The 16,540-nt window shown below is 38.7% G+C and overlaps 1 protein-coding gene across 1 annotated transcript in view; it reads left to right on the top strand.

Annotated features, from left to right (window-relative positions):
• The window catches only part of ide (insulin-degrading enzyme), a 142,951-nt gene extending 126,642 nt beyond the window's left edge, over positions 1-16,309 (top strand). Inside the window, 3 exon segments of the mRNA XM_059653122.1 lie at positions 6,683-6,755; positions 7,409-7,476; positions 13,277-16,309. Coding sequence (XP_059509105.1) covers positions 6,683-6,755; positions 7,409-7,476; positions 13,277-13,372 — 237 coding nt within the window. The 3' untranslated portion in view covers positions 13,373-16,309.
• Positions 16,310-16,540: the final 231 nt, after the last annotated feature.

Raw genomic sequence — 16,540 nt, 5'->3', positions numbered from 1 at the left:
TAAGGAATGGGAGGGGGAGTTGAACTGGTTCGCAACTGGGAGGTGCAGTTGTTTATTGCGAACCGAGCGTAGGTGTTCCGCAAAGCGGTCCCCAAGCCTCTCCTTGGTTTCCCCAATGTAGAGGAAGCCACACCATGTACAGCAGATGCAGTATACCACATTGGTGGATGTGCGGGTGAACATTGCTTGATGTGGAAAGTCATCTTGGGGCCTGGGTAGGGGTGAGGGAGGAGGTGTCGGGGCGGGGGTAGCACTTCTGTGGTTGCAGGGGAAAGTGCCAGGTGTGGTGGGGTTGGAGGGGAGTGTGGAGCGGACAAGGGAGTCCTCTCCCCATCCCCCTTTTCTGATGAAGGGTCTAGGCCCGAAACGTCAGCTTTGGTGCTCCTAAGATGCTGCTTGGCCTGCTGTCTTCATCCAGCTCCATACTATATTAAGAAGAAACCACTTCAGTGAAGTGTTTGAAGATGTGGAATTTGCTATCACAACAATTACTTAAAGTGAATCATAGATGCATTTAATGGGAAACTAAGGCAGCATTAGTACGAGAAGGGAATAGAGAGTTACAATGACAGATTTGTCGTGGTAAGATCAAAGAAGGCTTACGTGGAACATAATGCCAGATGATATTGAAAAATGTACTGAAAACAACAAATGCTGGGAATCACAGCGGGTCAGACAGCATCCCTGGAGAGACAGCAGGCTAACGTTTTGAGTCTAGATGACTTGTTCAGACCTGAAGTAAAATATGGAAGGGAGCAGCATTTATGCAATAGCCGGCAGTATGGTGGGGTGTAGAGTGCTGGAGAGAAACTACATCAACAGTTCATATTAAGTGATCGGAATGCGAGAATGGCAGAACAATAGTATGTCTAGTTGCCAAACTAGAAAGAACTGACAGTCTCACTGGGCTGCAGAGAGGGGAGCACAGATTTCAGTATCTGTAGTAATTTGCTCCTAGACAGTAGAAAATGGCCTGTTTCTCTCCCAATTAATCTTATGTAATATAAACTTATGTTGTGCTCCCTGTGTTGAGTTTCCCTCTTCTTGTTGTTCCAGATTCAATAACCCTTTAGTTCCCCATACTCCCAAGATCATAATCCCTGTATATAGTACCTGTACTGTGCTTCCAAGCTCCAAAAAGACAGCATTCCTAATGTCACTTTTGTTGAGCCATGCATACTGTATAAAACTCTTCGTGTTTCCAAGGCCCAGCACATCTGGAAGATAGAACAGTACAGGCCATTCGGCCCACGATGTTGTGCCGAACTTTTACCCAAAACCTGAGGTCTATCTAACCTCCACTGCTACCTTATACTATCATGCATATGCCTTTCTAATAGCCGCTTAAATGCCCCTAATGAGGCCGACTCCACTACTCTCTCTGGCAATGCATTCCACACCCCTACCACTCTGAGTAAAGAACCTACCTCTGATGTCTCTCCGATAGCTGTCTCCTTTCACTTTAAAACTATGTCCCCTCATAAAAGCTACCTCCACCCTAGGAAAATGTCTCTGGCTGTCTATCTATACCTCTGATCATTTTGTACACCTCTATCAAGTCAGAATCTCTCCTATTGCCCCATCACATTTCCACTCCGTGCGTCAATACCATAGAAGCTCCTTCAACACTATCCACCGTTTCTGTGTATCCCCCACCCATCCCCATGTGCCCAACATTTAAATTTCTCCTGCTCATCTGCAATCTGAAAGGTACCTTTTGTATGATCATTGGCTTTTAATGTGAAAAAACATAAATAAACATGATAATCGTGACTCTTAATGTCATGATACCTAAAAACATCACTGATGTGTGTGTGTATGTATTTTTGGGATTGAGGAGAGAGGACAAACATTATTTGACTTGCACCAAACCAGTGACCTGGGTAACATTCCTTCTTTCTATCTTGTCAAGATCCTCAGATATGAGTACTGAGGTTTTTCCGTACAGAGAAAATATGTTAATTACAAGTTACAGGTTGCAATTCTTGGAAATACATGAGCGTCTTTTGAGGAGGAGCTCGCTCACATGGATTCTAAGGTCTGCATAGCGCAAAAGGTGTACCACATTTCATGCTTACAATTAAATGAGCATGACATCTGTCATTTTGAACTGACTAAATTAGCTACAGCAGCTGTTATTTAACGGTTCCTTATGTAAAAAGACCTTGACAATCATTAATTCAGCATGTAACCTTTGTAGCAAGTTTGGATTCAAATCTCGGCATGGTTGTCCTCTGGTGTTAATATAATTTTTTGAATGTTTGTATTGCCCTGCAATATTTTGCCCAAATGATACAATTATTCTTATCAGAGAATAATTTAATATGTGTTCAGATGCCAGAGTGACAGATTGCACGTTAATGAAAGATGAAAATATAAAATATGAGTCAACCCGTTACCTAGCAACAACAGCAATCTTTGACGCACAATCCAATTTAAATTTACAGATTCATGTCTTGGACTCCATGAGCTTGAGTGAGAAATTAAATGATTGTGTTTGAATGTAACTCCTTACTTATATAGAACATTACAGCACAGTACAGGCCCTTCGGCCCTCAATGTTGTGTGTTCTCCAAGAATAGTGTCAAGCTGTTTTGGCCAGTCATCTTTTACAAGATTAATTTTCATAGTATCTCACCATTAACATGTACCAATCTGGATAGTCTAACTGTTAATCTACATGTGCTGTCAATATCCTTTGAATCCACGAACCATGCTTTCATGATATATGCAACACCTCATTCAGTGTTCTCTCTACACCCCAGCTCGCCCCGCAAAACAAAACTTTCCATTTATTATTAACATTGTATTGTGTAAAAAATGACTATCCAGCTGCTTTTTCACCAGCTCACCTAACAGAAGGAATTGATGTACTGTTCTGAGATTCACACAGTCACTGACTTAGTCCAACAATTTAATACACCCATTTTGAATTGTTGCCAGGTCTCATCGCTGCAGCAAATATCTGCTTACATTCCCACATGTAATGCTGCATTTCAGATTCTGACGTTTTTTGCATCCGAACTGGTTGTTATTTTGAAGCTCTACTTTGTCAAATGGCCTACAGTTCACATGATGTTTTTGCAAGATTGAGTATGCATGCCATTTATCCAAAAAATAATACATGTTTGTAACAATCCATCAGTAATCGAGATACGAATTTCTGACCGAGATGAAGAGCAATTTATTATGTTCCATTTGTAATTTTTTTTCCAATATGCTGTGAATATACATAATCAGTAGATTCAGACATTAAATATGAGTGATAGCAAAATGTTTCTAGACTGAAGTGCATGTTTCATATAGTACCTCTGATTGTACAACACAATTTAACACTGTCCGTACTCAATTTATGTCGGTCACTTTATTTTCTTCTATAAGCCTTGTAATAACTTTTTTGTATGTGCTCTGCATATTAAGAACATGCTTAATATTGTTGATGCTATATGGTACACAAAATTAGTTTCTTCCTTTTATGATTGGCTGCTGGCAGACTTCTGCCAGCGTAGATCAGTAGTCAGAAATGCAAATTAACTTGTTCTTTGTGTTTTTCACAAGTCAGTCATTGATATTAATTGAACTGGAATTAGTGGTTCCACAATTGCAAAGTTTGAAGACTCCATCAGGACAAAGTACCATTTATTCAACAATCTCACACAGATATGAATTATGATGCAGCAATGAAACATAAAAGGCCAGTTTCTTATCGTGACACAGTCATGTTTATAGGTATCTTGGAAGGTGCTTTATTTGCCCACTTTTTTTTCTCAGATTTTTCTGCCACCACCCCTTTAAAAAGGAATGAGAAAGACATGCCTTCCGTCCTTCAATCCTATTATTTTGCTACTTGCTTCAGCAATAACCTTGGTTTGTTTGTTTGCAAAGAGAAAAGCCCTTTATGCTGTTTTATTTTTGAAGGTGCATTCCTTCTGTACAATTTTAATATACCTTGCCACCATCATTAAATTTTAAACCATTAATCCTGTTCTGGTGATACCTTATTTTCTCTTCATTCTTGCCCTAGTTCTGGCTTATGTTTACGATTTCAGGTTTATCAAACTTTCCTCCTACTGTCAAAGCTGTATTCCTGTTTCAATTTTTATGTTAAATCTGCCAGACCTCCCCAGTCCCCACTATATGTGGTATTATTTATATTGTCTTCTATCATTTGCCCTTCAGAAATCTGATATTAAGAGCTCAAGCAATTTTTTTTCCAATTGAAACCTGTCTTGACGATGGCAATTACAAAGATAGTAACTTCTTCTTTCAAGAGTCATCTCTGGTTCCAGTTACACCAAGGGAGATGCAATTTATTTTAAATGAGATGGTGAACCAAATGTGACAGAGTGCCTCTCCTGGATTAAATGTAAAGAGGTTGAATTTAATGTCCTATACACTGAATTATTGCTGGAAGATTTTCATAGGTACCTAATGTTCAGATTTGTTTAGTACTATGTCACCGATTCTGGTCAAATTATATGTCCCCTTGAGACTCCTAGCTGGCTTACTAACAACATGGGAGTATCCTTTGATGTGGTCGAAAAGTAGATTCCTCAAGCTTACATCATTTAGTTCAGATCAAAACCAAAAAGACTTTTCTCTCCAATTGTAGTCACTGTCCATCCCGCATAATGCAGAAAACAAAAAAAAATGTGGCTTTCCCAATATGGAGAAGAGCTGTCTCTCCAAAGGAGAGTACCCTTGTAAACTAAGTTGCTTAAATGACAACAGCATAACATTAATGTTCTTTTCCTGGAGTGCATCTTGAACATTTTGATAGATTAGGTTACTGAGAGTTATATTAGTATGACCCCAAGAAATGTTTTACCCCAGTGTCCTATGTGAGAGCAAGGGAGCAGCTGCTCAGCCCTTTCTACGCATTAACGACTCCAAAACTAACAGAAACTTCCTCGAGAAAGTGGCAGAACATCTAATTGTTACTAAAGGACATCAATTGTCACAACCAGTATGAGTGAAATAAACTGAAAACAATGACAAAGAGCTGTTCTTTACTTTAACTGTATATCACCTCTTTTAATGCTGAGGGCAGTTGTTAAAAACATAGATAAGTAGTTATTATGCAACTAAATTCAGAAGCTGCTGACAACAAGAATTTCTAAAAGCCTAGCTAAATTCCTAGCTTTTTAACCACTTTTACTGTTTCGTGCTCAATTTCCTGAGTTCTGGCTTCTGAGCCAAAGTTCTTTGTTTAAAGATTGTATAGCTTTCACGGGATAGAAAAGTCACTTCACTCGCTGCCTTGGATTATGTTTAACTCTTCCAGTCATATGGTACAGGCCCCATTGATTATCTTGATCTATACAATTTGCCTTAATTACAGAATTGTGACTTGCACTGCCCAGAGGGTGTGTGTTGTTTTACTTCCTATGCCCATCTGCAGGCAGGAGGAGATGTTGCATCAATCTGTGGCTAACAATGAAACGGAATTCAAACATTTATTTGGGCTGGTTGAGAAATGAGCTTAAATCCATTTGAATGGAGTATACTGCCCTACTTTTATTGGAACTGTGTCATGGGATAGTGAAAAGAAAGCATTCATGTGTAATAAATTGATAATTTTCATGGTCACTGACTGAGGACTTCTAAATTCAACATTAGTTTATTTTATATCTAATTTAAATGTCCAACCACACTTATGTAATTGAGCTTAGAGCTCCAATTATTAATCTAAACCTGTGAATTACTAACCTAGTAACTATATGGTACTCTACACAGGTTTATATGCATATTCAACATTAGCCTTGCAATTGAACTGAAACAAAATTACCTCCAAGTCTCGTGCCAAAAATATATCTAAAATAAATTGCAGTTCTTTCATATTTTCTTTTAAAATGCAGTTGAGATTTGAATGTCACTGTCTGGACCAGAATCTAATGTCTGTTTCTAATTACTTTTGAACATGGTGCTTAAAAGACCCCTCACAGAGCGTAGATTAGAGTCTACCACATTGTTCCTCCAGAATGTCAGCAGACACCTAACTGAGAAACAGATTTCCTTCCCCAAATGACATTAGTGAACCAGTTGGGCATTTACAATACTACAATGGTTCCATGGTGGCCGTTAGACTAGCTCTTAATTCCTGAATTCGATTGAATTCTCCCTTCACCATCTGCCATTTTGGGATTTGAATTTTTGTCCCCAGAAAATTAGACTGGGACTCTGGATTACCAGTCCATTAATCTTACTACTACGTTCCCATTGCTGGACAAAAAACAGTTTTGGAGCTTCTTACAAGACACCATCACTTGGACTGCAGCTTTCCAATAAGGTGACTGACTGTTACATCTTGAGGTCTTGATGGGCAATATATTCTGACTTTGACATAATGATGAATGAATAATAAAAAGCATGTTAATAATGAAGAAGTTGCAATCCAAATACCTAATGGTGGGCTTGCATCAGCATTGACAAAATAATTGTTTCTATGAACAAAGAAGATGTTTGTAAGTGCCCAGTGTTCAAACGCAAATCATGTTGTGAAGGCTTGTATATTTTTTTGGCAGAGTTCATCTAAATCAGTTTAAAACCTGTTCAGAAGATTTATCTTAGCATTCAGCCCAGATGCTCTTTTACAAAGTACTACATACCTTACACAAAGCTAAGATTCCCACTTATCTTCTTGTAACTAGTGGATTAACAGCCTTTTTTTAAAATCCTGCAGGAGCTTTTGGCTGTTGATGGCTCAAGACGACGCAAAGTTTCTGTACATGTCTTGTCCCGGGATATGGATTCCTGTGAGTATCTGTAAACACTTACACTGACTAGCTCGTGCATTAATTTTTAGTTCAAAATATCCAATTTTAAGAATATCTTGCATATCGGAGGCAACATTCAGATTTGTTTATCATATAAGAATGGCCTCCACCAAAGTGTTTACTTGGGTTACCGTTATACCGAACAAATGTTTAACTTGCTTCCACACTGAATACTTTTAATCGAAAGTTCTTAAAAAGTCATGAGGGGAAATTTAATCTCAGTTCATCTCATAGATTATTATCCGTCAGTGTATTGGCCACCTTTTTCAAGTTTATGCAATATCTTTTAAAGGTCAGGATCTATAAATATAAGCTGTGGAAGGAGTTTTTGTTTAGTAAGAATGCTTTATATCTGAATGCAACATAAACCTGCACAGAGACTGTAGTAAGAACATTATTTAAGATTTTAGTTTTAATATTTGTTTTATACTTAAGATTTTGGTTCAAGATCCAATATGGAACTGATGACCCTGCATATATATTTATTAATCATTCTGCATTAAACTCAGCATTTAATTTTACATTAAGGCAATTGATTTTTTTAATGTACGTTAATCTGAGAACTGTACTTCTCTCAAATTTGTTGTTTTTGAGTGTCAATTCATCATGCCTTACTATTAATGTAATCCTAGGCCCTGTTATTGAACAACCTCCATGTCAAAATGATGTCAACCTGCCTCCTGCACCACCCTTGCCACAGGTAAGAGTAATTATTAACCCCACTTACTTATTTTTTTTCTCTGCCTTAGGAAACATATTGAAAGTTCCTAAATTGATTCATGAACAAACATGATAAAAATTCCTTTTTTAAGACATCCTAACACTTTTTGAAATGAGCTTCTATTTGTTTACATGTTCCCATTACACTGCATGTTTGTTTAAAGTTACGTTCAGTGCCAAAGCTAGAGCATTTTTGAGCTTTAATGCTGCCAGTTATAATTTTATTCTTAACATAAACAGAATATTGATTAGGCTGAAAATCAAAAGAGGTCAACTATTTAGCAGGAAGACTCAATTTCATTTTCCTGCATAAATATCAGTAAGTCTCCCCTAATAAAATTCTTACATGTACAAGTTTTAATTGATCCATCATAGCGAGCCTCTTGGATGATTTGGAGGATTGGGCATTTTGCTGGCTTCAGTTTTTAACATCTTTAAAAACAAAACTTGTTTCCCAAGCTTTATAACTATTTTTAAAACCTTAAGATATCGGAGCAGCTTTAGGCCATTCTGCTCATTGATTATGCTCCACCATCCGGTCATGGCTGATATATTTCTCAAACTCATTCACCTGCATTCTCCCCATAACCTGTGATCACCTTCCTCATCAAGAACCAACTATCTCTGTCTTAAATACGTGCGATGTCTTGGCTTTTACAGCCTTCTATGACAATGAGTTCCACAGATTAACCATCCTCCGGCCGAAGAAATTTCTTCTCATGTTAGTTCTGAATATTTGTCCCTTAACTCAGGCTGTGCCTTCTGATCCTAGTCTGTGCCCTCTGATCCTAGTCTGTCCTGTTAATGGAAACATCTTTTCCTGTCTACTTTATCCAGGCCAGTCAGTATCCTGTAAGTTTTTAAATGAAATTTCCCCCTCATCATTCTAAACCCCACCAAGTACAGACTCAGAATCCTTAACCGCTCTTCCTATCACAAGCCCTTTATCCCCAGGATCATTCTTGTAAACCTTCTCTGGACCCCCTCCAATGACAGCACATCTTTCCTTAGATATGGGGCCAAAACTACTAACATTATTCCAAATATGGTCTGACCAGAGCTTAGGAAAGTCTCGGCAGTGCTTTTCTGCTTTTGTATTTCACACTTTATGAAATTAATCTGGCACTGCATTTCCCTTCCTAATTAGCAGCTAAATCTGCATGTTAACCTTACAAGAATCCTGAGCTACGATTCCCTTTACAAGAATCCTGAGCTACGATTCCCTAGTCCCTTTTGTGCCTCAGATTTCTGAAGCCTTTTCCCATTAGAAAATAGTCCACACCACTTCTTCCTATTAAAGTGGCATTACTTCACACTTCCCCACAATAAATTCAATCTCTCACTTCGCCTACTCTCTTAGCCCAACCAGGCCATCTGTACCCTTCCTACTTCAACACGACCTATCCCGCTTTGTGTCATATGCAGCCTTAGCAACAATGTCCTTTGTTCCTTCTAATTTAGCAGCCTCCTGTGTGGCACCTTGTCAAAGGCTTTCTGGAACTCCAAGTAGATTATATCCATTATGTCCTTTGTTTAACTAACTTGTTACCACCTCAAAGAATTCTAGGCATTGACATCCCTTTAACAAAGCTCTGCATTTCCAAGAATAATGGACTAATCTTACCAAAAACCAAGATCAGGCCTATAGTTTTCTGACTTCTACCTCCCTTGAATAATAGTTTGTTACAGTTGTCATTTTCTAGTTCTTGGGTTCCTCCTTGACACCAAATTCCCGAAAGATCACCACCAATGCTTTCTTCTTCATTACTCTGAAGTGTAGTCCATCTGGTCGAGGTGACTTATCCACCTTAAGACCTTTCAGATTTCCCAGCACCACCACCCTAGTAATCGCCACTGTGCACACCTTTTAGATAAACGTGAAGTGCTGCGTTTTGGAAAGGCAAATGAGGGCAGGACCGATACACTTAATGATAAGGTCCTGGGGAGTGTTGCTGAACAAAGTGACCTTGGAGTGCAGGTCCGTAGTTCCTTGAAAGTGGAGCCACAGATAGATAAAATAGTGAAGAAGGCATTTAGAATACTTGATTCCTCTGCATTCCTACATGTGAAAATATTGTAAAAACTCTGGTCCCATTTGCCAGCATTTGGCCCAAATCTCACTCAACCTCTTCCTATTCATCCACCCATCCAGATGCTTTTTAAATATTGTAATTGTACCAGCCTTCACTTTCCAGACAGGCAGCATTCTGCATCTAAAAGTTGTCCCTTAGGTCCCGCTTAAATCTTTCCCTTCTCACCTTAAACCTATGCCCTCTAGTTTTGGACTTGCCACGCTGTGGAAGAAACCTTGTCTATTTACCCTATCCATGCACCTTGTCATTATATAAACCTCTATAAGGTCACCCCTCAGCCTTTGATGCTCCAGCGAAATTAGCCCCAGTCTATTCCACCTCTTCCTGTAGTTCAAACCCTCCAACTCCGGCAACATCCTTGTAAATCTTTTCTGAACCCTTTCAAATTTTGCAACGTCTTTCCAAGAGCAGGGTGAACAGAATTGCATACAGAATTGCAATATTGGCCTAACCATTGTCCTGTACAGCCGCAACATAACCTCCTGACTCCTTTACTCCATGCACTGACTAATGAAGACAAGCCTATAAATGCCTTCTTCACTATCTTGTCTGCCTGTGGCTCAACTTTCAAGGAACTATGTACCTGCACTTCAAGGTCTCTTTGTTCAGCAACACTCTCCAGGAACTTACCATTAAGTGTATAAGTCCTGCCCTGATTTGCCTCTCCAAAATGCAGCACTTCACATTTATCTAAATTAAACTCCATCTGCCACACCTCAGCCCATTGGCCCATCTGATCCACTTGTACTCAGAGGTAACCTTCTTTGCTGTCCACTACACCTCCAATTTTGGAGTCATCAACAAACTTACTAACCATACCTCCTACGTTTGCATTTGAAACGCTTATATAAATATGATGAAATGCAGTAGACCCAGCACCAACGCTTCTGGCACACCTCTGGTCACAGTCCTCCAGTCTGAAAAGCAACCTTCCACCACCACCACCCTCTGTGTTCTCCTTCAAGCCAATTCTGTATCCATGTAGCATCTGTTCCATTTGATCTAACCTTGCTAACCAGCCTGTCAAGAGGAACGTTGTTGAATTCCTTACTGTAGTCCAAAATGATCATTTCCACTGCATTTCTGAAGGAGAGTCTAGGCCCAAAATGTCAGCCTTCCTGCTCCTGTGATGCTGCTTGGCCTGCTGTGTTCATCCAGTTCTGCACTTTGTTTCTCACTTACACTGCTCTGCCCTCATTGATCCTCTTCTATACTTCAAAAAACTCAATAGTGAGACATGATTTCCCATGCACAAAGCAATGTTGACGATCACTAATCAGTCCTTGTAAATCCTGTCCCTCAGTATTCCCTCCAATAACTTTCCCACCACCGATGTCAGGGTTACTGGTCTACAGTTCCCTGGCTTTTCCTTTACACATTAGCCAACTTCTTGTCTTCTGGCACCTCATCGGTAGCTATTGATACAAATATCTCAGCAAGCGGCCCAGCAATAATGTCCCTAGCTTTCCCCAAAGCTCTAGGGTACACCTGGGGATTTATCCACCTTTATATGTTTAAGAAGTCCAGCTCCACCACCTCTAATATGGACATTTTTCAAGATGTTTTGACCCTCAGTTGTTGAGAAGGATACTAAATGAATATTTTGCATCAGTGTTTACTGTGGAGAAAGAAATGAAGGCTAGAGAACTCAAGGAATTAAACACTGATGTTTTGAAAACAGTTCACTTTGCAGAGGAGGGAATGCTGGAAGCCTTAGAAAACGTAAAGGTGGATAAATCTCTGGGACCTGATGAAGCGTATCCCAGCATGTTGTGGGAAGTTAGGGAAGAAATTGCCTAGCAGACGGTCCCTAGCTGAGATATTTGTATCATCTGTAACCGCAGGGGAGGCACGAGACAATTGGAGGCTGTCTAATGTTGTGTTTTATTTAAGAAAGGCTGCAAGGAGAAGCCTGGGAACTACAGACCTGTGAGCCTGACATCGGTGGTGGGTGGGTTGTTGGAGGTGATTCTGAAAGGTCGGATTTACGTGTATTTGGAAAGGCAAGGACTGATTAGGATAGCAAGTTGTGGAACTGGATGAACACAGCAGGCCAGGCAGCATCAGAGAGGAGCACGAAAGCTGACATTTAAGGCCTTGACCCTTCTTCAGAAAGTGGGGAGGGGGAGAGGGCTCTGAAATTCCCCTCCCCCCATTTCTGAAGAAAAATCCAAACCTAAAAATATTCAGCTTTCCTGCTCATCTGATGCTGCCTGGCCTGCTGTGTTCATCCAGCTCTCTACCTCGTTATCTCAGACTCCAGCATCAGCAGTTCCTACTATCTCTGAAGGACTGATTAGGGATAGTCAGCATGGTTTTGTGTGAGGGAAATTATCTCTCAAACTTAAATTGAGTTTTTTGAGGAAGTAACAAAAATATTGATGAGGGAGAGCAGTAGACTTGTTTATGTGGACTTCATTAAAGCCTTTGTCAAAGTTCCACATGGTAGACTAATTAGTAAAGTTAGATCACGTGGGATTCAGGGTGAGCTTGCCAATTGGATACAAAATTGCCTTGGCATTGGAGACGGGGTAGTTTTCCAGACTGGAGACCAGTAACCAGTGGTGTTACACAAGGATCAGTACTGACTCCACTTTAGTTTATCATTTAGATGAGTAATTTGGTTGAAAATATAGAATCTTTGAGTATATGAGTTGGGATAATATATTGAGGTGGTGCGGGATGTTGGTGAGGCCTATTCTGGAATACTGTGTGCAGTTCTGGTCACCCTGCTATAGGAGCGCTGTTATTGAAATTGGACAGGGTTCATAAAAGATTTATCAGGATGTTGTCAGGAATGGAGGGTTTGAGCTACATAAATAACTGGGACTTTTTTCATTGGACAGTAGGAGATTGAGAGCTAACTTTATAGATGTTTATAAAATTATGAGGGGCATAAATAAGGTGAATAGCATGGGTCTTTTCCCCAGGGGACTTTCTCCTCTCACCTTAAATATACCTCCATGGTTTTGAACTCTCCCAGGGTGGGAGAGTTCAAAACCATGAGGTATGTTTAAGGTGAGAGGAGAAAGTTTTAAAAAGGACATGAGAGGCATCTTTATTTTTTTCCCCCCGAGAGTGGTTAGTGTGTGGAATGAACTGGCAGAGGAAGTTGTGGATACCGGTATAGTTACAACATTTGAAAGACATTTCGATAGGTACATGAATAGGAAAGGTTTGAGGGAATGTAGGCCAAATCAGACCAGTTTAGTTTGGGAACATGGTCAGCAAGGACTAGTTGGACCAAAGAGTCTGTTTCCATGCTGTTTGACTCTGACACTCTAACTCCTCTCCTAGCACTTCCTTTATAGATTTAATAAAGTTTAGAGGGATTTTAAGGAGAATTTTTTTCACCCATAGGATGGTGGATATTTGAAATTCACTGCTTGGCAGGATGGTAGAGGTGGGAATTATCCAAAACATTTAAGAAATAGTAAAATAATCACTTGAAGCACCAAAGCTCAGTTGAGCAGAGATCTTTGAATCTTTTGGATAGATGCAGGGATATTAGTTGTGGAGTAGGGAGAGCACTGGCTGTAACAGACTAAATTCTAAAGACAATTTAGTTTAATTTGCACTGACTTGATGGAGAAGTGGCTGCAAAATACTATACTGTTTTGGGCTTGATTTGTGGGTTCTTTTGTTTTTAGATACTCAGTTAACTGTCTGACCTTACTTTCCTTTTAGCCAACCATAATTGAAGATATGACAGTGTTCAAACGCAGTCTACCACTCTTCCCACTAGCAAAACCTCACATCAACTTCATGGCTGCAAAACTTTGAGATCGTGGAATATTTGCATTAAAGGAGGAAAACCTGAGTGACAGTATCCATTCTGCCGGAGTGGTGGGGGGTGGGGGGGGGGGGGGGGCAATTATTCAGAGATTATTTTCTTTTATATGAACTTTTCACAGTTAGGAGTGTACAAAGTTAACTAGCTCTGCATACTTCTAACTGTTAGTGGTTCAGATAGCCAAGTGACATTTTAAATTACTTATACATAGAAACTTCATACATAAAATTGGAATTCTACAAAACACTAATGTATAAACCAGTGAAATTACACTGTGTAATATATTTGAGACAAATTCTTTTGTGATAGAGCATGAGCCTTATAATGGGTAACTATACCATGTTTTTAACTTGTATACAAGTTTTGTAGTTTTGACATTTTATGTGCTCATACAACTGGTAATAAAATGCTGGAAACTTCTCTGTTCATCTCAGATTGCTTTCTACCACGCTGCGTAGTTAAAACTCCAGATAATTCAGATGATAAATTGTCCAGAATTGTCTATTTTCTGACTACATTTAGGTTTGTTATCCATGAAGCAAGATACCTGACTCCCTTTGGCGAGTATGTTCTCAAGAAATCAAGTGACACATTTTCACAGTGCTGAGTAGAGTAGGCTGAGAAACTGCTGCTTTCACGACTCAGTCACTCTGATTTAGTGCTTGAAAACACAAGAAAAATTTAATAGATCAGTTCTTTGCCCCAGTAAAACTAAAAAAAAATATAGGTCCATTTCTTTGCACTATCAAAGCCCAGTTAGAAGGAATGGGGCTTTTGTATTTTAAATAGAACCAAAGAAAAGTTATGGCACGTACAGACCATTCTACCCATAGTGTCTGTACTGACTGAAGAGTTATAACTACTGCCCATTTTAATTAAATGTCCTTTTTTGTAGAGAAAATAAATGATTAGGATCCAAAAATGGATTCCATACAACACACATTTGTTGTTCCACTTTTTTGTGCCGATGTAATCCATGATATGGCCGTTATCAGTCTTGTGTGAAACTACACATCATTCATTATAAACATTGATTTGTTCTAAAACTTTGTATTTTCAATGTGTAAGGCCATGAGGGTAGCACAACAAATGGGCACTTGAATGACACAGACAAAGCAGAAGAGTACACTGAATATTATCTAGGCTGTAAGACTACTGAAACCTTGAATGTCTAACTATTTTGACTTCTGGCAATAGGGAGAACATCAATGATTTTGTGATACCAACATGCATGTCAGTTGTGAGATTAAGGGATATACAAATGAGCTCTTGAGATAGCTATCACGCACTCTACAATAAATATTTTGCACCATATATAACATGCAAAAAGTGACTAGCTCAATGCAGAGTGGGGAAACAACACAAAAGTTGGAGAATTTTATGGTGTAATTGTATTTTATTGAAGAGTGATTGACAATAACTGTTGCTGCAGTAGGGTACAAACCCTCAGCTAATGATATCAGCTACTGATTTCAAATTCTAATATTTGATGGTTTTAATTCATTAAAGCCCAGTATTTGTAGCCTACTACAGTTAGCTGTGTGAATTTGTAATGTATTCCTTTGTTTTAGGTTTATTTACAAAAGCATTTGGTCACAATTTGAGTAAAATCTAAGGTGGTATTATTGAAACGACACTCGTGCATGAGGACTTTATTAATTAGCATGTTTATGACTGGATTGTCTTTGTCTTTACTTTCTATTCAGTTTGGTGTTTCTAGCATAATAATTAACTATATGTTAAAAACAGTTAGTTAGCAATAAAAAAAATTAGAAGTTTTGCCGCTGAAAACCTGGTGTGCAATGTATTGTCTGATAAATATTGACTAACAATTTTCTTATTAATGGGAAAATGCCTTTTGGATGATATGCTTGTCTCTAAATGTAAAAGTCGCACTATATTTTGGGGTTTGTTTCCAAAGTTGGAAATTCAAATTACTCCTTTTGAAATATTTTAGCTTTTTACTGGTTTTGTTTCCTCCTCTCCCTACCCACCATTAAAGGACCTTTCTATGCTTTGTGAGATTGTGCAGTAATATTTCAGGAGTGCTCACCATCTTGGATTAGTGATCCTGAACATGTTGAAAAGTGAGCAGAAATGAATATCCTATCTGAAATCATGGCTGACAATGTAGCAAATTTGTTTAATATTGTCTTTGAGTCACTCGGTCTTGCAGCAATCCCAAGGCAGGTTTTGTAGTCCCCTCATTTCAGTAGTAGTGTTATATTGGATAAAATTAAAGTATTATTTTTAAGTTTTAAAATATTGGAACTTAAACTTACTTACGATCCTTACACACTTGTCACTTGAAGAGGTCACCTAAATGAAACATCTTTATACTCGTCCAAACTTTTCAAATGACCAGCTGAGAGTTATACATGGGCATTATCTGCGGTATTGTCACAGGTTAGCAAGAACTCTTGCATTGTATATAATGAATATTCATGAAAAATATTCCAAACTTTTTATAGTTTTGGAATAATTACAGTGCATACTATGACAGCTAATTCTCTGGTCTAGCAAAAAACAGTTACTAAAAGAAAATATATTTTGCTGTGAAAGATGTTTTCTAGCAGTCTCTAAGTCTTTGTAGTGTTACTTTTTCTACCATGTTTCCAGCATTTTATCACGGTGTGTGTGACAGTGCAGTTTGACTCAGGCATATCCGTGGATCCTGTAAGAAGGATCCAAAGATGCAGCTTTTTCAAGCAATAACAGCCAACAGAGTATCTACAAATATTCAGTCTGTTTTTATGGCTTGTGAATAGATGTATCAATTTTTGTTGAATGTGACAAATTACTTACAACAACACCATTTTGAGAGTTTTGAAGCAGTTGATATAGAACTGGATGCATATAGTACAGCTACTGTATACTGAAAGGATGTTTCAGTTTGCTATAAAATAAAACCTGCGGTCATCTTATCACCATTGGAGTTTGTTATCCTGTTTTTCCAACTGAGTTGTCAATACAAATGAAATGTTTGTACATTTAAATTTGTGCTGTTCTATGTTATATATACCTGTCATTCCTCAACAATGAAATGCAAAGCGCATGGGCTCAAAATTAAATCTTGCACTCACTTCATTTTATAACAGTGATCATTCTGGCAACTACATATCCATGGGTAAAGATTATAGCTTAGGGACTTTTAAATC

The sequence above is a fragment of the Stegostoma tigrinum genome, chromosome 20, assembly GCF_030684315.1.
Source record: "Stegostoma tigrinum isolate sSteTig4 chromosome 20, sSteTig4.hap1, whole genome shotgun sequence".
Lineage (NCBI taxonomy): Eukaryota > Metazoa > Chordata > Chondrichthyes > Orectolobiformes > Stegostomatidae > Stegostoma > Stegostoma tigrinum.
This window is presented reverse-complemented; position numbering and strand designations above follow the sequence as displayed.